At 38.6% G+C, this 25,184-nt stretch overlaps 1 protein-coding gene and 1 pseudogene across 2 annotated transcripts in view; one reads left to right on the forward strand and one right to left on the reverse strand.

Moving 5' to 3' along the window:
- Spred1 (sprouty-related, EVH1 domain containing 1) overlaps window positions 1-25,184 on the forward strand; it is a 67,129-nt gene that overhangs the window by 21,558 nt on the left and 20,387 nt on the right. For both annotated transcript variants that reach the window (NM_001047089.2, XM_039104539.2), the window contains one exon: window positions 17,112-17,286. In NM_001047089.2, coding sequence (NP_001040554.1) covers window positions 17,112-17,286 — 175 coding nt within the window. The remainder of the gene's footprint in view (window positions 1-17,111; window positions 17,287-25,184) is intronic.
- Eno1-ps25 (enolase 1, pseudogene 25) lies at window positions 23,260-24,573 on the reverse strand (annotated as a pseudogene).

Here is a 25,184-nt window from a genome sequence, read left to right on the forward strand (position 1 = left end):
ATTCTGCCTGTTGACTGATGGAGAGATTCTGTTGTCCCTCTCCCTGTGCTCTTTTTGAAACTGTATGTTCAAAACAAAATCTCAAGAAAAACATTCTCCTATTGAAATTAAACCTTATTTGTTTAGTGCTTATTCTCTACCAGTCACTGAGTTTGCAGAGGGTCTTTGAGCTTACAAATGGATCAGTCCAGTGTTGTAATACTAACTTAGCCTCGATTCCCCAAACAGCTGCTGCAGTGGAGCGAGCATCCTGTTTTGCCTGCTCTATAAAGAAGTACATGTTTGTACCTCTTAGAGGTCTTTCTGGAATCTTGTTTCCCTGCCACAGAACGTTGATGTGAGAGCTAGAGTAGAATGTAACACTGATGTACAGTACATATACCATAATGCTGTCCTGGAGCAGGCACTGTAAGGTAATGGATAGAGTGGAGACGGTTCTGCCGTTACTTGTTTGGTTAGGTATCTGACAAGCCTTCACCGCAGAGGATAGAGTCAATTGAAATTGCACAGATGTACTATGCAGAGACCTGAGCTTCCGAAGCATAGTGGGCACACACAGTTTGCCTTTATGCCATTTGATCTTCTGATCAATTTTTCCAGTAATTTGCTGTATTTCTCAGCAGTATTTCATTCATTTGGCTCCCTCTCCACTTTTTACTTTAATCTGTGAGGCAGTGTTTTTCTTTTATAAGTGTAGATTTTACATTTCCCTGCTCAAAGAACGTTTTTCTTAGTAAAGAGTAACCTTATTTTTACTATGTGTGAGCTGCTTTGTCTGTATCTGACAGCATTGTTTTCTCACCTGAGAATTTTTCATGCCTTGTGATCTTTGTCTAAGGTAGTTTTTTATGAGAAGAATTTCTTCCCCGTTCTTATTAATATCACTCTTCTCTTTGGCTCCTCTGGGATACAGAGCACCTGGTTCCTGGAAAGACTTGGATCTCCCAGATCAGAGATGGTTTTTCTCTGAGTGACCCAAATTGAGAAATGTTTATATTGAATGGGTTTTGCTTGACATATAAGAATGTGTCTGCTTCTGCCTCTCTGTATCAGTAGAGGACTTTCTGGAATCCTGTTTTCCTGCCCTAGAACAAAGATAACCTAGAAAAGGGACTCTATTTCAGTAGCTGTCTTAGGAATGGAGGTTGTGCTAATACTGGAACACTGTATTGATCAATATTGCATATTGAAATTTTCTTTGCTTAGATTAAACTTTAATAAAATATTTTATTTTCTTTATAGAGACTGATAGATTTGATATGTTAATAAACTGATATAAAAGTTGGCCTTTTTCTTTCATTTCTTTCAGTGATTGTGTATTGAACATCCGCTGTCCCAAATGACTGTGTAGGATGAAGGAGGAGGCCCATGTTAATATTACGACAGAGTTTAAGTCGACAAATGAGATTATTTCAGTCATAAGTCTCAGGGCGGAAAGGAGGTACAGTGGTGTGGAGAAATCACCAGCTGAGACTGCAGAGTAAAGCATCCATGCAGTTTCATATTTCCAGGGTAATCAGGTGGCGGCAGACACTGGGGTAGACGAAAGCTGTGTAAGGAGTAGAAGGCATTGTGTGGTAGAAATGTAGGAGCAGTAAGGTAGACCCTCTTAATGAGCTTCTGGGCCCTTTTAAGTTTTGGACTTAATGTTGAAAGCTTACATATTCAATAATGAGATAAAAAATCACTACAGCTGAATTTAGCAATATCATCAGGGTAGAGTGATAAGTTTCTTGTTTATATTGACTGTAGATTCTGAAGTGTGCTAGGTTTATATAGTTTTTATTGTCTGGAAGTTTAGATATTTGAGCTGGGCGTGATGTCTCAAGTCTGCAATCTGGGTATTCAGGAGGCTGTTTTGAAGCAGCCTGACTATGTAGTGAGTTCCAGGCCAGCGTAGGCTACAGTATCAGACCTGATCAAAAACAAACCTATTGCCAGGTTCATACAAAAGGAAAAATGGCTAACACTTGTATATTGCAACCGTTCTAAAGAATCACTGCTGGTTACCTTAAAATAAACTGGAAAGTAGAATGCAACTGGTCTACATGTAGGTGAGCCAGTATTGAAGACACCAGGCGCTTTCACGTAAGCAAGATGTCCAGCTTCTCTAAACAGAATGAAGCCTTCCCAGCATTGAGCCTCCATTCTTAGAAGGCAGCAGCTGGAGTAAGTACTGTGCCCACTTGTCTAGCCTCAGCACTGAAATGCTACCGGCTCAGAGCTGGTTTCTTTGTTCATGTTAATGTCTGTGACACTTACAGGTGGGTAGGCCATTGAGAAAATCCAAATGTTTGTTTATAGCTACTAGTTCTTTTTACAAAACAAACTCTAAAGTGATTCAGGTTAACCAAAAGATCACCAGAATTTGAATTTTATAACCTAAAATTCATTATTGAATTATTATTGAAGAAATGAGTGTTCCACATTTATTGTGCCAGTTCACTATTATGTCTGCATTCAAATTATATTTAACATAGGATTCACTTCTAAATTTTTAAAAAGATTTATTTATTTTATGTATGTGAGTGCTCTATCTGCATGTACACATTCGTGTGAGAAGAGGGCATCAGATCTCATCATAGGTGCTTGCTGGGAATTGAACTCAGAACTTGCTCCTCACTTCTGAGTTTTAAGCAAAACCATTGTCTTGACTTTAATTATATTTTAAATTACCTGCCAAAATAAAGTATCATGACTCCTCTATCACTTACTTTTAATTTTAAAAGGAGTATTTTTCCCTCAAGGTTAGTCTGAGTTACAGTCTTTTTCACAGGCTTCTAATTTATTCCCAGAGCCTCCATTAATACATAGAAAAATTCCATGAGAGTAAAGCACTTTAGAAGTTTGATGGCAATTTATAAACACTGTTCTCCTTATGTTATTAAAATTAGTTATATTATGAATACTTTGATAGGAACTGCATATTACTTTTTAAAATATTCTTTTTTTAAAGATTTATTTATTTATATATGTATGTGAGTACACTGTAGCTGTCTTCAGACACACCATAAGAGAGAATCAGATCCCATTACAGATAGTCGTGAACCACCTTGTGGTTGCTGGGAATTGAACTGAGGACCTTTGGAAGAGCAGTCAGTGCTCTTACCTGCTAAGCCATCTCTCCAGCCCCCAGAACTGCATATTATTATCTTGGGAACTTGACAATAATGTATTTTGTGTGTGTGGATATGTGCATACATATGGAGAGAGACTGGAGGTCGCTATCCAGTGACACAGTCTTTTACAGAACTTGGAACTCTGTAACTGAGCTCAGTTGGTTAGCCACCAAGCCTCAGTGATCCTATTTCTGCTTCCCCAGTACTGGGATGATCACAGGTGCACACTGCTGTGCCCACCCACTGCTTGGTTGGTTACTGGGGTTCCAGACTCGGGTTTTATTTCTGACATAGCAAATTCTTGACCAAACAAGCTTTGATATATCATTTTGTTTTTAAAAATCTAGTGAACTTGATTGCCCAATTGAAGTCTTTTTTTTTTTAAGATTTATTCATTTATTATATATAAGTACACTGTAGCTGTCTTCAGACACACCAGAAGAGGGCATCAGATCTCTTTACAGATGGTTGTGAGCCACCATGTGGTTGCTGGGATTTGAACTCACGACCTCTGGAAGAGCAGTCGGGTGCTCTTAACCACTGAGCCATCTCTCCAGCCCCCTTGATTGCCCAATTGAAAACAAACATACATGTCCTGATTGGCACAGTCATTCAGGCCGTCTGTCATCTTTGCACATTATTAGTTCATGTGTCACTCATCTTTCTATGCTGCTTGGCATTGTTGTTTTGGGCCTCTGGTGAGAGGGGCATGCCATGGAGCAAAGCTGCTCCCCTCTTGGGAGGAAGAGTGTAAGATGGAGAGAGCATTTCTACCACTTCCCAGCCTGATGACCATGGTGGGCCAAGCCCCAATGCTATGCCTAATGCCTGTTCTCTGGCTTAGCAGCTTCTCTGTACCTACTGATCTTGGTCCTCACAGGTTTGTCGTCTTGGAGATCATCTGATTCTTGCAGTTTTTGTCTCACCCTTTGTCTTCATGCTTATTCTCCATGGGCTTTGTTAAAAATAATAGATCTACAATTCTACCTCCTAGCTCTTGTCTATATCTTTATAGACACTGCTGTATTCCCAGGTTTCAGTACTGAAATAGTATCAGAATTCAAATAGCATCTTCCTAGCTGCCTTTCTTTTCTATCTTTGCTTTTTTCTGGTTATTCCAAGCTTTCTTGATTCCATTTTTTTGATGTAATTATTCTTAGATTTTCATCATATTCCCCAGCATAGACACCTAGAATAATTTTACTTTTTAATATGTAAGGCCATCTACCAGTAAATTCCCAAGTTGAACTCATATTTTTTTTTTTGTTATTTTTAACCTTTCAGCTCATGCTTGGATAGTGTATATGTATTTTATATCTTGTACTATATTTGTAATTAAGCCTGTGCTCATGTTACTGTAGTGTCCATTTATGGTTTTAGTCTGTCAGGTGCACCTTGATTCTTATCTGTAGAGACTTCCTAATTTCTCCTTAAGGTTTCATCCTTTCTTTACTCTCAGGTCTTTTCATTAAGTGAAGGTGTATTTGGTTCAGGATTAGCAAATAAACTAAGGCAGACAAGTTAATTAGACAGTGGAATTCAATTCCAAGGTTTTTGAACACTAAGAAGAGAAACTGTTGGTACTCTAAGGATTTCATGAACCTGATGAGATGGTGGTCAGTAAAGGACCCTTAGCTAGAGACAAAGTTAAAATGAAGTTCACTTTATTTTAAAGATAAACCCCTTTGCTTTGAAGCCTTTTTGCTATACTAAAGAACCTTAATTGCAAAGAATGTGTGAAATTTCTCACTGGCATTTGTACAGTGTCTACACATGGATAATTGTTTTTTATACTAGAGTGCAAGAGAGTCCCTTTAATTTCACCAAAGGAATTCATCAGTTCATCACTCTGAAGGATTAGATAAAAGGATTTATTTTTGTGCATTGCTAGAGTATGTGTAAATGTAAATACATTTTCTTTGGTGGACCTTAGAGGTAGTTCAAAGCTTTATGCTATCTTTCTTTGTGTGTGTGCTGAGGATTGAAACCTAGGGCTGCTGTCTTGATAGGCGTGTACCACAGTGAGCTACTGAGACTTATTTCAATCTCCGTCTTTTGACTTAGGAACATGTATATGTGAAGTTAGGTATCAGAAAGTAGAAGGGTTAATTTAAGGATCTCTCATTACTATAGTCTACAAGGGAATGCTTCCAGGAGAGATTGTATTGTACTACTCAAATTGTCTCTTTTCCTTAAAACAGATCAACCACCAGATTGTCCTTCGAAGCTTTGATTGGGGGTGGGAGGTGGGGTATGGGTCCTGGCTTTCCATTCTCAAAACCTATCCTATGCTACCTCTCAGCTGGCCAAATTTGTGAAAACTCTACCTTGCTCTCTGCTTTTAGACCCAGAATACATATTTGCTGTTATTTCAGAGTCTTCTATTACAACCTCCGTTTCCTCTTATTTTTGCCTCTTTCTTCCAGGGGCTTATTTCTTTGAAACAAGGTTATGTGTAGCTTGTGCTGTGACTTGGCTATGTAGTCAAAGCTAACCTCGAGTTCCTGATCCTCAAGTGTTGGCATTATAGGTGTGTGTTACACATGCACATAGCCAGCCTTCATTGATTCTGAAGAATAGCTTGTTGGTTAAAAGCAACAGTGATTTATAAGTCACTATGAGGAAGATTTGGGGCTGTCAAGATCATTCAGTGAGTTAAAGACATTTGTTGCTCTTCTTGGTGATATCATTTGATCCCTGGCCCTACATGGTAGAAGGAAGACGTGACCCCAGCAGGGTTTCCTCTGACCTCCAGGTGTGTACAGTGATACATGAACTCCCACACAGACATACACACAAAATAAATTAGTATTTTATTTATTAGTAAATAAAAAAATCTCTGTGTGAGAAATAACTGTTTTCTACATATATTTATCTGTATATCATACTTGTACAGGAAATCATCAAAATTGATACTGTATATAATCAGGCAGTGTCTATGTTCTAAAAATTGATATTAACAAAATGAACTACAGTGAGGAAGTACTTATTTAAGTAAGGCATATTTATAAGGAAGTACCTGTTTATTTAGTGGCTATTTTGTTCTAGATAGCAGTAAACAGTTAAGCAAATCCATTCTTTGTGGAAAATGACTTTAAGTGGATTTTAGTTCTGACTGTCTGGATTTTCAGCTATGTTATTAGGTGACATTCTGTTGGTGAACAGCAGAGGCTGGGAGGACTGAAGGACTTAAGCTTGATGGAAAGCCAAAGTTGTACTCTGCCTTGCCATGACTTGAAGAAGCTGTCTGAGAGTCTAAACAGATGTTTGGTTCCACTGTACGGCTCAACTCTTACCTACTTATGCATCTCTTACACGGACTCAGTAAGCTAATTTAAGAACAAAAAGTGCCATAAATAAGTAGTAAACAAACAAGTAAGCAAGCAGCTGGGTTTTCTTTCCTTTTTTTTTTTTTTTTTTGTCCAGGCTCCTATGCATTTAACATGTGCATCTTAACTATTTTTATAATTCCTCTGATGTTATTTATTCACTCTTAATGGACTGTTTTCTGCTAAACTAAATCAAAAAACATCAACCTGAACTGCATAGAGTTCATAAGCCAAGCCAAGATCTGAGATTCGATGTAAGTTTGTATATAGAAGAAAAGCGCATTCTACAGGAGAAAATACAAAGGCAGGAATATTTATTTATTTATGAGTACATCAGTTTCTAAAAGGGCGCTAGAATGCCTTCTTTCCCTGTCGTGTCCTTTTACATGTGAAGTTTTTTTTTTATTTTAGTGTATGTGTGTCCATACTATATGTATACAGTGCTGCCAGAAATAGGATACCGTGGGACTGGATGTATAGAGACTGTTGTAAGCTGCCACATGGGTGCTGGGAATCAGACCCAGGTCCCCTAGAAGAACAGCTAATGTTCTTAACCGCTCAGCCATCTCTCCAGGCCCTCCCCTTACAGCTTAAAATAAACTTCCACTATTGTACCTAATTTACTTTCATGTAATTACAGAGCAGTCATCAAAGTTGACATAGGCAATTTGAGCTTAGTAGTGCAGACCAGAATGGCCTTGATAATAGCAGCTCCCCGCCCCACTTTCCTCTCCTTGACTTGGAGTTTGTTTGGTCTTTGCACCTATCTAATTCTAACAACGTTGATTCTGGGTGCATTTTACTCAGTTTGTGGGTATTTATGTTTGACGTAACATACTCACCACATTCAGTGCCATCTTCTTTAGTAGTTTGAATCTGTCTTTTATTGAACAGTGCTGCTGTAGGACATTAAATTTTCAGTGAATATGAAATCGATTTATATTGCATTTAGGTAGAATGGGTATTTAAAATTTCAAAGGTTCCACAGTCTTGCAGTTTCTATTTTCCCATAGTGTGGTCTCTTAAGAGGAAGTTTGTAAACTGCCTTCTGTGGAGGAAATGTTAGGATTATTATGTAACCATGTGAACACCACTAAAGAGTGCTAAATTCTGACTGAATTCTCATTTGGCTGTTTAAGTCACCTTGTAGGGCCCACACACCAAAGTCACTGTTGAAAAGTGTTTATAGGAAGAATTTTAGCCACTTCCAATGTCTCCTTTATCTATTTTTGTTACTCTTACCTTCACCTGTTCAGGTATTTATTGAATGTCTGGAGGCATCTCCCAAGACTTTCAGATGTTGACCATGTTTAGAAAACCCAGTTGTGGTTTCTAATACTCCGTGTGAATTTACTCTTAACATTTCCTCCGTGAGAGTCTGTTGATGAATCTGGGTCCCTGCCACTGACTCCGTATCTTCTATCCTAATTTGATTGCTTCACCCTTAAGACTGGCAGCTTACAGTTTATTCTGCCTACCTGCGTTAAGAGCTAGATGTTATGTGGACTCTCAACATACATATAGCTAAATATTTGCTCCTACATGAATTTGGTAAAGTAAGTGCCGTAGAGGGTTTCACAGGAACTTAAGTCCAAGCAATTCAGTGTAACAAGTTTTGCTAACTTAGCAAAAGCCTCTAATGTTTAGAGTAAAAGGACTTCCTTTCTTTGGATGATCCCCAAATTTCCTTGAATGGTGATCTATAACCAAATGCTCTTGCTACTACCCCATATAGCCAGGAAGGTACTACTTTATCTTGTGTATACATAAACACACAATTGTCATTAAAGTCTGGTAACATAGATATTGCTCAGAGCAATTTTTTTTTTCTACTAACAACACAAATGAGAGTAGACTTGTACCTCCTTCCTAGCTGGCAAAAAGGAAATTTTCAGATTAAGTTAGGAAAATGGAGCAGTGCCCGTTTTTTGATTTAAGCGTTATTAACCACACTAGCCATTAACCATTAAATGTCCATGATTCCAGTCTTGGATTCACACCCTTAGTGGAAACATTTACAAAATAATTTCCTCTCCTGCTTGTGTCTTTCTAGCACCTGTCTCAGGAGGTGTCTTTACACCTTTTACACATCCCACAGGAGAGCATCAGCTTTTCTTCAGGCACAGCCCTGCTTGAGTTGCCTATTTAGTCTCCACAGAACAGCTCCTGAGTCTCATGAGAGATGGTCAGCATCTGTGGAAGGAGCACATGTTGAGTGTTCTAAAAGGCAGTGTGGGAAAGTCTGCAATATCAGGGTGTGTTGGAGCCAGTTTGTGAGACATGGGACATTATACATAGTAAAGTGTCAGTTCTTTCAAGCTGAAAGAGGATGTAGGAACATCATGGAAGGAAGGGAGCAACTGGATTTCCAGGGCAAAGAGTGTTCATATTTTGAATTTTGACAGATATTTATAAATCACCTTAAAACCTATTGAACTAGTTTATATTTTCACTGTCTTCTGAGCTAGTAAATGCATTGTTGGCATTTGATCGGCTCTAATTTGCATCATTTTTATTGTAATTAAATTATTTGATGGCTTGTGGATGTTATTTATAAACATATTTTTCCCTTTGAGTTACTTTCCTTCCATGCTTACTGACATTTGGAGTTTCCTTCTCATTTGTCTTTTTTTTTTTTTAAAGTTTGTTTCTTGAAAATGTCATACCTATGTAGAGAAGAGGAGTGCCTTTTTTGTTTGTTTGCATGTGTTATTCGTGGCAAAGAGAATAAATAGTGTATTCTCCATTTCTCCCCTGCCCCCAAAATGCTCTTAGCCCTTAATGCTGGAACTCATACGCTAGTAACCTTGAAAGTGTGACTGAAGTTCAAATTGCTATGGAGAACATGCCTGGAGTACCTAAATGGGCCCAGTCTAATCCCATAGGTTTCTAAAAGCAGCATTTTTCCAACTGTGGAATTGGGATCAGAGAGAATTAATTTCAGGAAGATTCATACAAAAGCAGTATTCCTTGCTTTGAGGGGAGAAGAGGCTGTAAGCTGAGGGGATGTTGGTGTCTGGAGGCTGCTACTTTCCTATCGCCTTTTGACAGGAATGCAGCAGTGCCAGTGCCTTTGTTGTCGCTAAATGAAACTGAACTGTCAAGGCACAGAGCATTTGTGTTTTAAACTACTTAGCTGGCAACTTTTATATCAATACCAGTAGTAGAAAACACTGTGTGTGTGTGTGTGTGTGTGTGTGTGTGTGTGTGTGTACATGCTTGTGGGCATTTGTGTGTCCTTGTAGGTGTGTGCGTGCGTGCGTGCTACCCTGTAAATTTGCTGCTTAGTTTTGGTTACCTCTCTATTGTTCATAATGACTTGCTGTGTAGTAATATATAACATAGTCAAATTTATCTCCTTTTAATGCTCTATAAAATTTTTATCTCAGCCTGAATTAGTTTTAGCATTAATGTTGGCTTCTCTTTACCCTACTGCTTTTCCTTGCTGTGTCATCTCTATGCTGGATTAACCTAGGGTCTTGAGAAGGTATGTAGGCCAGAGATCAATGCCAGTTGTTTCCCTTAATCACTCTCCACCTTGTTTTGAAGCTCTGATCCAGCTAGCCTGACTGACTTTTCAGCAATCTGTAGGGATTCGCAGAGCTAGGATCACAGGTGTGCTGTTGTGCCAGTTTTCACATAGACTCAAGTCCTCACGCTTACATGGCAAGTACTCTATGGACTCCTCTGTCTCCCATGGCTCCTTTACATTTGTTTGAAGACAGGATCTCATTATGTATCACCCAGGTTGGCCTTGAGATCACCATCATTATGCTGTGTTCAGATTTGAGATTATGGAAATCACATACCAGACGTCACAGGTGTTAAGTGTGTACTCTGGCATGTTGATAATACTGATGATTAGAACTTTGAATGTTCATTCTAAAACAGTAATTCAACATCTATTCATCTTCAGATTAAAAGAAAATTCTGTTTCTCTTTGAGGACTTTGCAGATATCTGACTTGGTTAAATGTGTTTCTATTCTGTAAACAATTGGTGACAGATTTAGAAAAGTGATTATTGATTCTTAGCTGTGGTTAATAATCTTTACTCAAGGTTTTGAATGGGCCTTACCTCCTGGGTTTCTTCCACAAAATCATAGTAAACACAAACCAAGACATTTCCAGAATATGCATATTAACATTAGACAGTTAATTTAGTCAGATTATTATAAGAACATTTATTAGCCACCTGTGTATGAGAAGACACAGTACTAAGCATGTCAGATGTCTTCATTTATTTCTTATAAAACTGTGGTAATAGGCATTACTTTACTTGATAGGTCAGAAAATGAAATAGGGAGAGCCTAAGGTTATCACTTTTTTTTTCTTTTTTTCCGGAGCCGAGAACCCAGGGCCTTGCGCTTACTAGGCAAACGCTCTACCACTGAGCTAAATCCCTAACCCCTAGGTTATCACTTTTAACTAGTAGGGTTGCCTTGAAACTTTAAACATTTTTTAATTGGAAAATACAGTTTTAAAAATTGGAATGTAGAAACAGTTAAAAATCAGATGTCTGGGACTACACTTCGATTCCATTCGTTAACAAAGAAGCCAGAAATAGAAATTGGATAAAAGACAGCATCTTCAACAAATAGGACTGGTCAAGCTGGATGGCTGTGTGAAGAATACAAATAGATCTATATTTATCACCCTGCAGAAAACTCAACTTGAAATGCAGGGTAGAGTCAAGATACTCTGAATCTAATAGAAGAAAATGGGAAATAAATAGTTACCCAGGAAAAGGGTCCCTCAGTTGCCCCATAAAATTGGCCTGTGGACATGCTGGGGAGAATTTTCTTGACTCATAATTGAGGTGGAAGGGCTAAGCTCACCTAGAGTGGTACCGCCCCTGGGCTATAAGAAGCAGCTTCCTTCCATGATCTCTGCTTTATTCCTGCTTCCACATTCCTGTCTTGAATTTTGCCTTGACTTCCTTTGATGACAGATGATAACCTATAAGCCTAGTAAGCTCATTCATACCCCCAGGTTGCTTTAGGTTACTGTTTTACCATAGCAACACAAGCCATGTTAGAACACACAGACATGATGTGTACACAGGTACATGTATATGAATCATTTGGTACTTTGGATTAATGGTTACTACCTGAGAAATGTTTCTGTTACTTTTAAACTAGTGTAGAAGAGTAATTTGGACTTAAAACTTTCTAATTGTACTCGGTCCTTAATTTTCTTATTCAAATGAGAAAATAACTACCCTCAAGATTAGAACATCAAGGTTCTGAGAAAGATCTCTGAAAACACAGATCAGTCTTCTCCCGTGCTTACTGCGTTTTACATTCTTTTATCTCATTAATGAGTAATAATCTTGCTCATAGTGTACAAGGCTTAATTATTGACTCTTAAGCAAAATGATGCTTACCTATAATCCCAGCACCCAGGATCTGAGGCAGAAGGTCTCAAGTTTGAGGGAAACCTAGGCTACATAGTGAGATCGTGTTTCTCATCCTCTCCCAAATAAAGGGGATTGAAGCCTCTACAGGAAAGGGAACATAGTTTTCCTATTTTGTGTATGTATATGTATGACTTGAAAATAGTGCCCACTAGTTAATTGGATAGATGAATGAGTTGTCGTGTGCTGGTTTTCTCAGTTTTTGCCTTATCACTTTGAATGATTGAATGGTACTTGTGTGTCTGAAATATGCCATAATGAATACTGTAAAAATAATAATCAGAAAATATTCTGTCATTGTAAGGATACATGGGATGGGGCACAGACAGCTGGAAGAAGGGCAGTTATTTATCTTTTGTGGTTGGAAAATGGTAGTTTTCCTCATCTGTATATGATAACTTTCATATGCTCAGGATTTTTTCCTTCATGCTTTTCTATTCATTTCTTTTTGTTGCTGGAACAGATTACCACAGCCCCAGTGTCTTTAAGGCAATAGAAATGTTATATTGTTATTCGGGAACCAGAAATTTAAATAAACTGTTTAGTAAGTCCACATCAAGATGTGTGTCAGTTGGTATATTATAGAAGATAGAGGCAGAGGAGAGAAAAATTAGGAAAGAAATTTATTTTACAAATGTTAAGGACAGTCAGACAAAGCATAAACTACAGACAGATGACTACAAATACTTAGGAACCCTGAGAGAAGACAGAGCTGGACAAGAAATTCTGTTTTGTGTAGCCATGGTTCTTACATTAATCGAAAATGTTGTGGTTAAAACTATGTGCTATCTCTATAAAAGAAAATACACCTATATTCTTTTAAAAAGAAAAGAGCTTTCCACTACATTTGTTAGAGTTTTACATTGCCATACAGGAGTGTGTGTGTTGGGGGCTGTTACGCTGAAGAGTTGACTCAGTGACTGGGAGCTCTTTCCACTCTTTCAGAGGATCGGATTCCCTTTTCTGACCTCTGTGTGTGTGTGTGTGTGTGTGTGTGTGTGTGTGTGTGTGTGTGTGTGTGTGTGTGTATGCGTGTGCACTCCTGCACTAATATGCACATATACATACTGTTTTTTTAAAGTACAAAGAAACACAGTTTGGGGAATTCATAATCCCTTCCAAGTTATACACATGGAACATTAAGGATTTCTGGTCTAAAGAGCAAATTTTTTTTTTTTTATTAACTTGAGTATTTCTTATATACATTTTGAGTGTTATTCCCTTTCCCGGTTTCCGGGCAAACATCCCCCTCCCCCCTTCCCTTCTTTATGGGTGTTCCCCTCCCCATCCTCCCCCCATTGCCGCCCTCCCCTCAACAATCTAGTTCACTGGGTGTTCAGTCTTAGCAGGACCCAGGGCTTCCCCTTAAAGAGCAAATTCTTAATAGATATTATTTAAGCTCTATCACTAAGATAATAGTTCTTTCCTAGTTTACTAGGCTTATAGCATTCTTTTTACTAAGCTTATAGCATTTTTTAAAAAAATATTGTATGTCTTTTGGTGAGGAGGTTTTATGCTGTGGCATGGGAGTCAAGATCACAGGAAAACTTGGGAGTCTCTTTTCATATTCTATCACATTTGTCATGGATGAAACAGTTCAGCTTGATGGCAAACGTCTCTACGCATTGAAACAGCTCTCTGACCCCAAGAAATGGTTGGTGATAGAATCCAACTTGAGTTCTAGAAGAGAAATGTACATTTTCTAGGCAGTCGAGGTCTCTCTTCACCCCCTTTAGCATTTTAAGCAAATCGTAATCTTACTAGACTTGTAGGGAAGCAAAACCGTGGTAATGTTCAGAAAGAAAAATGAAACTAATGCCAGCCAGTCACCATTCTGTATGAGTCAGTCTTGTGCCATAGTGCTTGGTTACTTCTTTTTCCAGTTGCTCAGTTAACAGAATAAATATCAGATGATAATAACAAGATAAAATACAGAACTTTAACATGAACAGTAAACTTCTGTGCTAGTCATCTTCCCATTGGCTGTGAAAAATACATGAGGAAAGCAACTTTAAAGGAAAAAAATCTTATTTTGGCTTAGAATTTCAGAGATCTCTGTAGGTAATCACTTGGATCAGGCACTTTGGGTCTGTGGTATGCCAGGGAACTCACCCCATCGAACAGAGCTGCTTAACCCCTAGTGGGCAAGGAAGCAAAAAGGGGAAAGGAACAAGGACCTTACTTAGCATGTTCTCTGAGGGCATGCTCCTGTGACTTACTTCCTCCTGCTAGTCCCACTTTGACTAAGAATGGCATCAGCTGAACAGCAAACCTTTAACATGTAATCCTTTAGGGGGCAGTGTTCCTTCTGTGGAGATCACAAGGTTTAAGGGAACATCTTGACAGAGACTTGAACTCTTGAACAAAAGTTTCCTGTTTCTTGATCTAGGACTTTATAGCTTTCAGAACTATGGGAAATCATCCTCTGTTCATTAGACATTTTTCAGCCCTGTGTGACACTGTAGTAGCTAATTCTACTGTTCGTGGTTGTTGAAGTGAGAGCAGAGATCTGATGTTTAGGTACTGTATTGGTTTTAAATTAAAAACAAAAAAGAAACAAAAAAGTCCTTTCAGAATGTAACTACCCCAGTTACGTTGTCTCCAGCAATGGAAAATCATCACTGCCTGGCTTAGAATAACCAGAATGGCAACTTCAGTTTTAAATGTTTTCTTCTCATGTACTTAATACAGCATTTACTCTGTGAGGCATTGTTTGCTTGTAATAAAGATGTGTACTGTTACTTCAAAGATGAGGCATAGAAGCTTTGGTATCTTTCCAAAGGCCTCAGAGCTCAGGATGTGGCCAAACCTACATCTAACTTACTTAAGGACATTTAACTAGAATCCCCACTTTTTTTCTTTTTCCTTTCTTCTTTGTCTTCCTCTTCCTTTTTCCTCTCCCCCTTCTTCCTCTTCCTTCTTCCTTCCTCTTTCTTCTTCTTCTGACAGGTTCTTACTGTGTAGCCTTGGCCAGCATAGAACTTGCTAAGTCAACTAGACCAGACTGGCTTCTGTCTGCCTCTGCCTCCTAAGTACTTATGGTAAAGGTGTGTGCTGTCACAGTCAAACAGATCCTCACTGTTAACCACAGAACAGGGCAGAATAATATTGTTTGTCAAAACACTTGTGTCCAGAATATATAAAGAACTTCTGAAAATAAAAAAAGACAATATAATTCCCAGTACTCAGGAAGCAGAGACAGGTGGATCTCTTTGAGTTGGAGGTCAACTTGCTTTATATGACATAGGCACTCTGGGCTAGCCAGGACTACAGAATGAGACTCTGCCTTTGAAAAAATAAAGAGGAGAGATAGAAAGATTTAAAAAGAAGATAAGCAAATGGCCAAATGAAATTATGTTAGCTCTCATTAATCTTCAAAGAAACAAAACAAGAATTGTTGATAAATTGCACCATAATGTATACAATACAGTAAGATTTGAGATATTGAAAACCAAACATTAGTAGGAATGTGGAATGTGTGACGCTGTCATTTTTGATGAGGTGTAGAGTTTCTACTACTTTGTAAAGCAAATTAACTTTGTACATGGTTAAACATGCAGCTGCTTTTTGACGTAATAATTTCATGTCTAGGTACTTAAGAAATATGAAAGCATTGCTAATAAAAGACTTGTATAGCTCCCTGTCAGCTACATAGTGAGTTCTAGGCTGGCCTGGGTTACTTTAGATCCTCTCAAAAATGGGATTAAAGAAAAGATGATCTGTATAAGGGTTTGACCGCAGTTTACAAACTGTAATGATCAAAGTTCCTCTTAGTGTAGGAAATCAATACTGATTCAACTAGGAGATTATTTAGTAAAATTTACAAATGAACTTCTGATAAAAAAAGATAATGATAATACCCCCTTCTTCAGTATATATGAAATCTTAGCATGGGCCATGCTACATGTTATAAATAAAAACAGAAAGAAGGCAAAAGGGGATTCTCTGGTCTAGCAGAAATGGTTTATCTTAATTTCCATGGTGGTTCTACATAACTTAGTTTGGGCTCCTACAACAATGTGAAGCACAACTGGGTCATTTCTTTCTCACAGTTTTGAAGGATAAGAACTTTAAGATTAGGCTGTCTGTTGAGGGTCCACTTTCAGGACCATAGGTGACTGACCCTGTTGTTTACTAAGGCTGCTTTATGACCCAAATACCTCACCTTTGGGTTTAGATAGCAGTGTATTTTTGAGGGACACAAATACTTACAACAAGCTGTGTATATACACATGTATACATTTTGGTGGTTACAGGTGTGTATAGGAGGGGCTGAAGGGATTAAAGGGAATAGAGAAATTATACTTTATAGTTTTTAAAAATTAAATAATAGAAACAGCCGCCGAAGCAAAGAGGAGCTACTGGACCAGCACAGTACCATCCGAGTACCAGGCCGCAGTTCAAAGCCTGCACACACACACTTAGAAGTGTATAACCTCATCTGATGATTCCTAATTAACACAGGTCCAAAGTGTAGCCAGGGTATTTTCTAAGCCTGCATGACTCATTATGCAGACTTAGAAAGGATTTGTTAATAATCAGTAAAAGTTTCAAAAATAAAGGCTTACATGTCAGTTGTATAGGACACTTAATGCATTAAGTGAATTTCCTAGATTATGTAAATACTCATTGCTAATTTGGGGAGAACATTATGAAATGGAACTCGTCTCATTTAAGAGGAGAATCTCGCAAAATGACAACACGAAAGGTTTCCACAGATATGTTTGATTGATGAATAAGCAGGCATTTATCCCTCTTATTTGTAAAAATGGTATAGGCTCCCCATTGGGAGAAGAAAAATTTATATGTGGGCTTCTAAGCCTAAGCATGTTTATTTCAAAGTTTTGTTTATGGTATGTTCCAGAACAGTTAAGAACTTAGAAGCAGTTAATAAATATAGCAATAATTGTCCTTGTTTTAATGTTGAAGCAAATGTATACACATAGGCTAGGTGACAAATTTTCTATGGCATGTGCAGCGTGGTCCAGATATGCTCTGTCTACCAAAATGAATTGAAGTAAGAGTCCTGTAGTCTTATTGTGGGCTGAACCTTCAAAATAAAGAATAACCTGTAGTTTGTGAATTTCTCCTTAAAGTTTGGTTCCCCCTATGCATTATTACGGAAGTAATATACACAGCAGTTACTGCATAGTAATTAATGTTGTCTTTGGCTTCTAAAACAGAACCAACAGATTGGCTTTCTTGTTGTTTATGGAAGAGCTAATTCCCAATCTTTGCATCTGTTTTAGTAATAGTTATGCACGAGTGCGAGCTGTGGTGATGACCAGAGATGACTCAAGTGGTGGATGGCTACCACTCGGAGGGAGCGGACTGAGCATTGTCACTGTCTTCAGAGTCCCTCAGCAGGAAGAGAATGGCTGTGCAGACTTTTATATCCGTGGAGAGAGACTCAGAGACAAAATGGTAATGATTAATATAATTGTCACTATAATTTTCGGATACTTTCTGAAAAAAATGAATTCAAATTCTAACTGGTATTTATGAGAGAATTAATTTTACTTGTGACTCAGTGACTACTTCTTGGGAATTGCTTTTATATTTATGTTAAAGACAGCAATATGTGACTGTTTCTAACTGGATCTGACAGTAATGTACATATATTGTAAGGGACGGCTACCTTACTGTTTAGTTTAACTTCAGAATGTTCACAAATAGCTCTCTACTCTTCCCCCACCTTCTCCTTGTTCTTTAGGCCAAAGATCAGCAACTCCTAGTCTGAAGGGCAGATTCAGGCATACCACCTGTTCTTTTTAATTGTTTTTTTTTTATTCAGACCATGACCTAATGATTTTTGGGGGACAGGGGTTATTTGTTTTAAACACTTTCAATGAGTTTATAAAAGCTGGTCATGGTACCTCATACCTGTAACCTCAACTGTTAGGAATCTGAGGCAGGAGGATTATGATGAGTTTGAGGTCAGCCTGGAATGCATAGTTCTGGGCTACCCTGTCCTGACCTACATAGTGAGACCCTATCTCAAAAAACAAGGGTCAGTAAAGTCAAAACATAATTTTGTGACTCATAAAATTAGGTGAAATAAAATTTTAGGGTCCATAAATACAATTTTTAATTAGAAAATGAATTTGTATTTATGCATATGGATGTTTTGCTTACATAATTCTCTGTTCACTATACCCATATCTATTGCCTTGGGAAGCCAGAAGAAGGTGTTGGATTCCTTGGAACTAGAGTTACAGATGATTATGAGACGCTATGTGGGTTCCAGGAATGAAACCCTGGTCCTCTGGAAGAGCAGCCTGTGTTCCTAAGTGCTGTGCCATCTCTCCAGCCCCGTGCAAATTGTTTTAAGTTCAGCTGAAGTCATTTATATTTATTACTGTTTTCATGCTATAAAGACAAGACAGTAGCAGCAGCAGCGACCATAAGTGTATGGCCCTCCACAGAGAAACTTTGCTTATTCCTGCCTTATCTACTGGCCATTCTAATTCTTAACACAATTATTTTCCACCCCTTTATTTTTATATAAAAGTATTTTAAATGACAGTCTAGTGCTTGATGTTAGTTGTCATTTTTAAGTAGTGGAAGGCTTCTTCTCATTTTATCTGAGAGTCCAAAACTACTATCTGAAGCTGAGTAACATTAATGCCATTCCTGTATCAAGGAAATAGCATATATATAGAAGCAGAATAGAAAGTGTTGAAGATTCCTAAGTTCCTTTAAAGTAACTAAAAACCCTTTAAATATTTTTTATAAACAAGTTCATAAACCTATTTATTTTACCTGTTAGTTTTACCAGAAATATTTCAGATTTAAATAACTTTTCATGCATGGGCATTTTTAATGCAGCGGGGATTTGGGTTCCATAATGTTTCCACTGATGGATCATTTCAGTAGCTTAGGAAGCTGCTGAACGAAATGTCGGCCAAATTTCTCCAATGGTTAGAATTATCCCAAGTGATCTTGAAATACTCTTAAGTCCATTGTTTTGTGGGCTTATAATTATTTCCTAATGTTACAAATGGCACAATGAGTTAACTGAATATATTCAGTTTTGTGGAAAACTCCAGTTGAAATCAGAGGATAATAGAATAAACTTATAAAGTTTAGAAGGTGGTTCTGTACCCACACAGAACGGTGTCTGCACATTTAATGCCCTTTGAAGCTTGGAGACTTAAGTAACTACCATGCTGCTGCAGTAAGGGTCTTAGAGGTAGTGTCTCTCCCTTGATAGCCTGGTTTGTTGAAAAGTAAGTTGTAGATGTTTCTTCTGAAAACCTTAGTAATAAATAGTTTTTTTTTAAAACCTAGTCAACTATGGAATAAAAAAATGGAGAAATGTTTGCTAATAAAACCATTTTAATGTTAATTATGGAACCCAAACAGTGTAGTTTGAAGTGAGGCTGGTTTGAGGTACCTCACATTGATGGAGACAGTGTTCAGTATGTAGCCTTCCATACAACTACAGAAAGTGAACCTGGGATTTAAAAGAACAATCTTATTTTTACTGGGAGGGAATGAGAGGGAATGAGGAGAGAGGGAAAGGGAGGGCATGCACATACACGCACAGAACCTACTCCTGGGACAGATGACCATCAATAATGGTTAGTGGGAAAGATAGGTTTTTCTGCTAGTAGTACTGACCAGGAATCAAAGCAAGTATCTTTTCACCTAACTGTTGGATGCAAGGTAATAAGCAGATCAGACATAACCTCAAGGAGACATTACATCCAGTTGGAACGTTGCTATGCTTGTTCCAGAGATTTGCTTAGAGAAACATTTTCTGTTATGGAGGCTTAGGGATAAAAGTATAGGCAATAAGTCATGGGTGCATAACTTGAAAATAGCACAGTATACAGTCTCAAGTCAAAGGAGACAGGAGCATTGAAATCAAGAGATAATAGTCCTCTAGTCCTTCAAGGATGGCAGTGTCTTTCTGTGACTTGTTTTGTTGATTGGTTTTTCCCCTAGTCTTCTTCTCCAACGCCCAGGTTCTGGTTTTTGTTTTCTCAAAATTTTTGGACTACAAATCTGGAAATCCTTAAAGTTCTTTCTAAATTAATAATTGCGTTCTTTTAAAGATTTTTCTACTAAATAAACATTGTATTTTAACAGTTTTCAATGTGGTAATTAATGTATTTGCTAGACACAATCTATACCTGTTTCTGGGCTGCATTTTAGCAGTTCAGTTCCTCAGGTGGATTACAGAAGTGAAGCTCTTGCTCTCCAGGCTCCTGAATGAACGAACGTACAGCTTTTTAGAAAATAAGTATTCGGAAGAGGTGCACAGGCCACTGCTGACTAGGACACATACTGGGCAAGACTAAAGGGTGCTTACAAGACCCTTGAAGAACGAAGAACATTGCTTTGACAGAAGACTTTTCCAGCCTTTGATTTGTAATTACTTGTTTTGCTTGGCAAGAGGAAGATACAAAGACCTCCCTAAAGCTGGGAGATGTTGAAGGTGCTTTGAGAACAAGACTAGGCAAAGCTGCCAGTGTGAATATTGATTAACAAAGGTGATTTTGAAATGAAAAAAGGAATGTCACATTTCCTTTGTAGGAAGTTGCCAAGGAGAACAAAGAATTATTTTTAGAATTAATGTGTAATTAGATTGTGAATAAACAAAATTTATACAAACAAAAGTTTCATTAAAATACTTACTCCATTAAAAAAAAACAGTATTTTTAAAATAGGGCTTTTTGCCACCTATTGGAGACCAAGACAAAATTAAATTATTTCTTGGGATAAAGACAGTTGCTTTGATTAAAATGACATTCAACCCCTTTGGATTTGGAAAGTGGGATCAAAGTATTTGTTAACCTATCCTAATCTACACTTCTTTACACCCTCCCTTCGCCTTTGCCCCCTTCCGCTGTAGCTCTCTATAGCCTTCTCAGTTTTCTCATTCCACAGTTTCGCTCTGTTCTTCTCAGCATCTATAATGTTTAACCATTGTAAACTTCCTAAAACTTGGAGCTAATAATCCTTTAGTTTTTACTAATATTTTTATACAGAAAATCTTTCTTACATCAACACAAAAAATGGTCTGAGCCTCGCCATCTTAGTCTTCATCTAACTGTGTTTCTCAGGCATAGGCCAGCAGTTGTCTTCATGTTGTTGCTTGGGTACTCTTGGATCAGCTAAAACAATATGGCTACTCTTACTGACATGGCACGAATAACTCTGGGGTTAAGAGCACTGCGTCTTCTGACCTCCTTGTGTACCAGGCATGCACAAAGTACATAGGCTTCTGTATGTGCAGGCAAACACTCATGTACATAAAATACATCTTTAAAAAAAGTTCAATTAAAAAAAATCTGGTAGAAAGACTGTAAACAGATGTTCACTCTCATACATTCTGGAGGGTTCTCCTAACCTCCTACCTCCTCAGGTTTCCTGTTTCCATTCTTTCTGCTGGTCCTCAGGACTTCAGTCCTTTTCCCCTACCCAATACCAGATCATGTTCTCCTTCCCCCTCTTTTCCTCCAAGGTTCCTCCCTCCCCTCCTTTAAAAAAAAAAAAAAAAAAAAGAATTGGTAGAGAGCAGATCTCCATTCTATTGCCTAAAATAGGATTGGGTGAGACAGAGTACTTGAGAAAATCAGCTTTGCTGTGAATAATTGGAAATGGGACAAATGCCAGCAGTGTTCAACCAGTCCATCGTTACCTGTGCATTTCAGGGTCTAGCCATAGACACAGAAATAAATTATGCTTTTAGTATCTTTCTGGATACTCTCATAAGTAAGTTTTGTGACTTTGTTTCAGCAGTAGTTCTACAGCAGTTAATTCTTTAACACAGCTGATATTCCTTGAAGAGGGAAAACCTTGTCAGTTACCATTACTGTTTGCTGTCTTCTGAAGCCCTTTGGTACTTGGTTCTTGAATGTTAGGATTGGGAGTTACCAGTTATTCTGCTGGTCCTCTTTTCTCTTTCAGACAGCTTCACCTTTCCTACTTTGACCTTTCTTGAGCCCACACTTTCCATTTCTTAAGATTCAGCTGTGTGTTTTAAATGATGGCCATCACTCTGTTCATTAGAACGTTTAGAATCATTACTAAATGGGTTCTACTGTATTGCACTGGCTTATTATGATATGGTGTGTTACATCATCAGTTATGTTGTCATCTTTCTAGTTAGTTCCTAATGCTGGTGTTTTATACTAGGTCTCCTGTCCTGTTCTGGTGTTCTGTTTGAAACCTTTGAACTGTAGGTTTGTTTCTTTCACTTTTCGTGGTGTTGAAGATTGAACTCAAGACCTAATATTTATTAGGCAAAAATTTTACCACTGAGCTACGCTTCTGTTCAGGATATTAATGTTTATAAGCCTTCCTAACTACTGAATTAAAGTCTAATCTCCAACTGAAATTATTGGTCCAATCTTTTTATTAGATGCCAAATAGTAACCTGACGATCATTAATATCACTCCTGTCTGTATTTAATCATTTATGGTTAGAGACTTTCTGTGTGCAGGTTTTCCTGCTCAGGCTGCCATAATACATTTGGTGGATGGGTTCAAAAACAAAAATGTATGTCTTTGTAGTTCTGGCTGTTACAGAGATCAAGGGTGTGGCCTGCTTACGTTTTTGATGAGGGCACCTCCTACATGGCAGACTCTACTTACCAAGTCCTCTGGTCTAGAGAGAAGAATGCTGATATCTCTTTCATTGCAAGGGCACTTGCTTCATAATAATTTAGGCTCTGTCTATATGACTTCATTTGACATTTGCTACTTTTTCACAATCTCTGTCTTCAAAGAAAGCCACGTTGTAGGTTGAGGCTATAGCATAGGAATTGGCAGGGATTAAGTTCAGTTTCATGTAGCTTCCTGCTTGATTCTTGGTTGGTAGCTTTTTTTAGGCAAACATACTTTCTGCTATTATTATAACTGTATATAGAGAAGTTAGATCTTGCTGGAAGTAGTTGTCCTCATTAGATATTACTTTATTGTAAAGTGTGTTTTTCCCCATTCTCTGAGAACTGTAAATGGTTTATCTTTAAGCCATATGGACATTCAATCCTATTCATATAGCCATAAATATTACCATCTTCTTTTTACCATTTCTGGAGTCTTTTAAAGTTATTGCATTTTTTTGTTTGTTTGTTTATGTGGGGCTTCTGCAGCTTTTATTTTTACATGCAAACCACTGGGGGCATCTTGATGGTGGGCACCCTAGGTATTACACTGGAGTTCTGAGGGCCTCAGACACTCGCTGGGAAGCCACGTGACAGAAACAATGATTCAGACCAATCACATGATTACAAAGCTGGGGTCTCCAGCAGGGCTCCAGGTGGTCAGGGGTGGACATCTAAGGAAGCATTGACATGGGAGGGCAAGCACTGGGCTGGCCTTGAGCCACCTGGATGACATCAGGGACAGAGGATCCGGTAGCTCCAGGAATCTCCAGTCCATGCCTTACTTGGCCAGCAGTTTGCTGAAGGACCTGCCAGTAAACTTGGCTTTGCTGTCCAGCTTTTCCTCAGTTCTAAGGGTCTGGTTGTACTTGGCCAGGTGCTCAGATCGGCAAGGGGCACCAATCTTGATCTGTCCAGTGCAGAGCCCCACCACCAGGATGGCAATGAAAGTGTCTTTCGTCTCCCCAGAACGATGGGACATCATGACACCAGTCATTGGACTGGGCCAGCTTATACGCCTGCAGAGACTCGCTCACAGAACCAGTCTGGTTCACTTTGAATAGGAGGCAGTTGCAGGACTCCTTGCCTACAGCCTTAGCAATCTGCTTAGGGTTGGTCACTGTGAGGTCACCCCCCACCACCTGGATGCCTGCACTAGCTGTGAGCTTCTGCCAAGCATCCCAGTCATTCTGGTCAAAGGGATCTTAACAGACACCACTTGGTAGTCCATGATGAAGGACTTGTACACCTGATTGGGTGTGATGTACCGGCTGTACTCAGCTGGAAACTTGAAGTCCAGGTGATCCTTGCCAGCCCTGTAGAACTTAGAGGCAGCCACATCCATGCCGATGACAACCTGATTAGTGTAGCCAGCCTTTGCCATTGCAGTCTTGAGCAGCTCCAGTGCTTCTTTGTTCTTTGTTGGGTGCAAATCTGCCCTCATCACCCACATGGGTGGTGTCTTTCCCATACTTTGTGGTAAACCTCTGCTCCAATGCGCATGGCTTCCTGGAAACAGGATGCCCCCACTGGCAAGATCATGAACTCTTTTGCATGGTCAACTTGTTGCCAGCCTGAGAACTGCTGTTGATCACATTGAAGGCTGGGACTGGCAGGATGGATGGATAACTTCAGGGTTGCTGGCCAAGTCAGCAGTGTAACCGTAAAGCAGCACTACCCCCTTTTCCATGGCACCAACCACAGCAGACAGCCAGGGATACTCCCAGGATGGCATTTGCACCAAATTTAGATTTATTCTCCGTGCTGTCAATCTTGACCATCAGCTGTACAACATGACATCTTGCTGTACAACATTGAATTTCTTGCTAACCAGAGCAGGTGCAATAGTATTATTGATGTGCTCAACAGCCTTTGAGACACCCTTCCCCATGAAGTGGAATTATCATTGTCTGGGAGTTCTAGGGATTTATAGATGCCAGTGGACGCACCACAGATCAGAAGAGACCTTTTGTGGTGTAAAGATCCACCTCAACAGTGGGATTCCCACAGGAGTCAAAGATCTCTCTGGCATAGATTCTGAGAATAGACATGGTGAACTTCTCACAGTTGGATCTCAGTGAAGAAAGGAAAGAGAGTTCTGTAGACACTGAAGAGAGTGTTAAGGACAGACATGAGGGCGGCTCTGTACTGGAGCAGCACTCGTTTCTTCCAATTTTTTTCCTTTAGGCATTAAGTAGAACTTTCTGAATAATATTTGACCCTACTGATGATTAAAGGTCCCTTTTTCTTTGTGAATTTATAGACTTTCTGGTGTTGTACATAGAAGTATGATACTGACTATTTCCTGGAGATATGCTTTATTGTAGACATAGCACTTGTATTTCTTACCTGCCACCAGAATCTGATAACTGATTTTTAAGAAGCTCGATTTAGAATGTATTCCATAGATATTCAGTAATATTGAAGTAAATGTAGATTACTAGTGTTACAAAACAGTGTGAAGGGATCCTCTGTATATCCTCTTCCTGATTTTCCCAGCAATGATATAATTTTCTAAGACTATATTACCATATTCTAGAATATTCATACAATCACCCAGAGATGTCTGTTTTATCCTCACTCATTTATTACTCTATTTAGAGCTCTAGAGTTTAATCATGTACATTATCATTCACAGGCAAACATTCACAAAGCAGTCCAGTGACTCCTCCTCCTTGTTGATATTTTGTAGCCATGTGCATCTCT

Source organism: Rattus norvegicus, chromosome 3, assembly GCF_036323735.1.
Source record: "Rattus norvegicus strain BN/NHsdMcwi chromosome 3, GRCr8, whole genome shotgun sequence".
NCBI classification, from domain to species: Eukaryota; Metazoa; Chordata; class Mammalia; order Rodentia; family Muridae; genus Rattus; species Rattus norvegicus.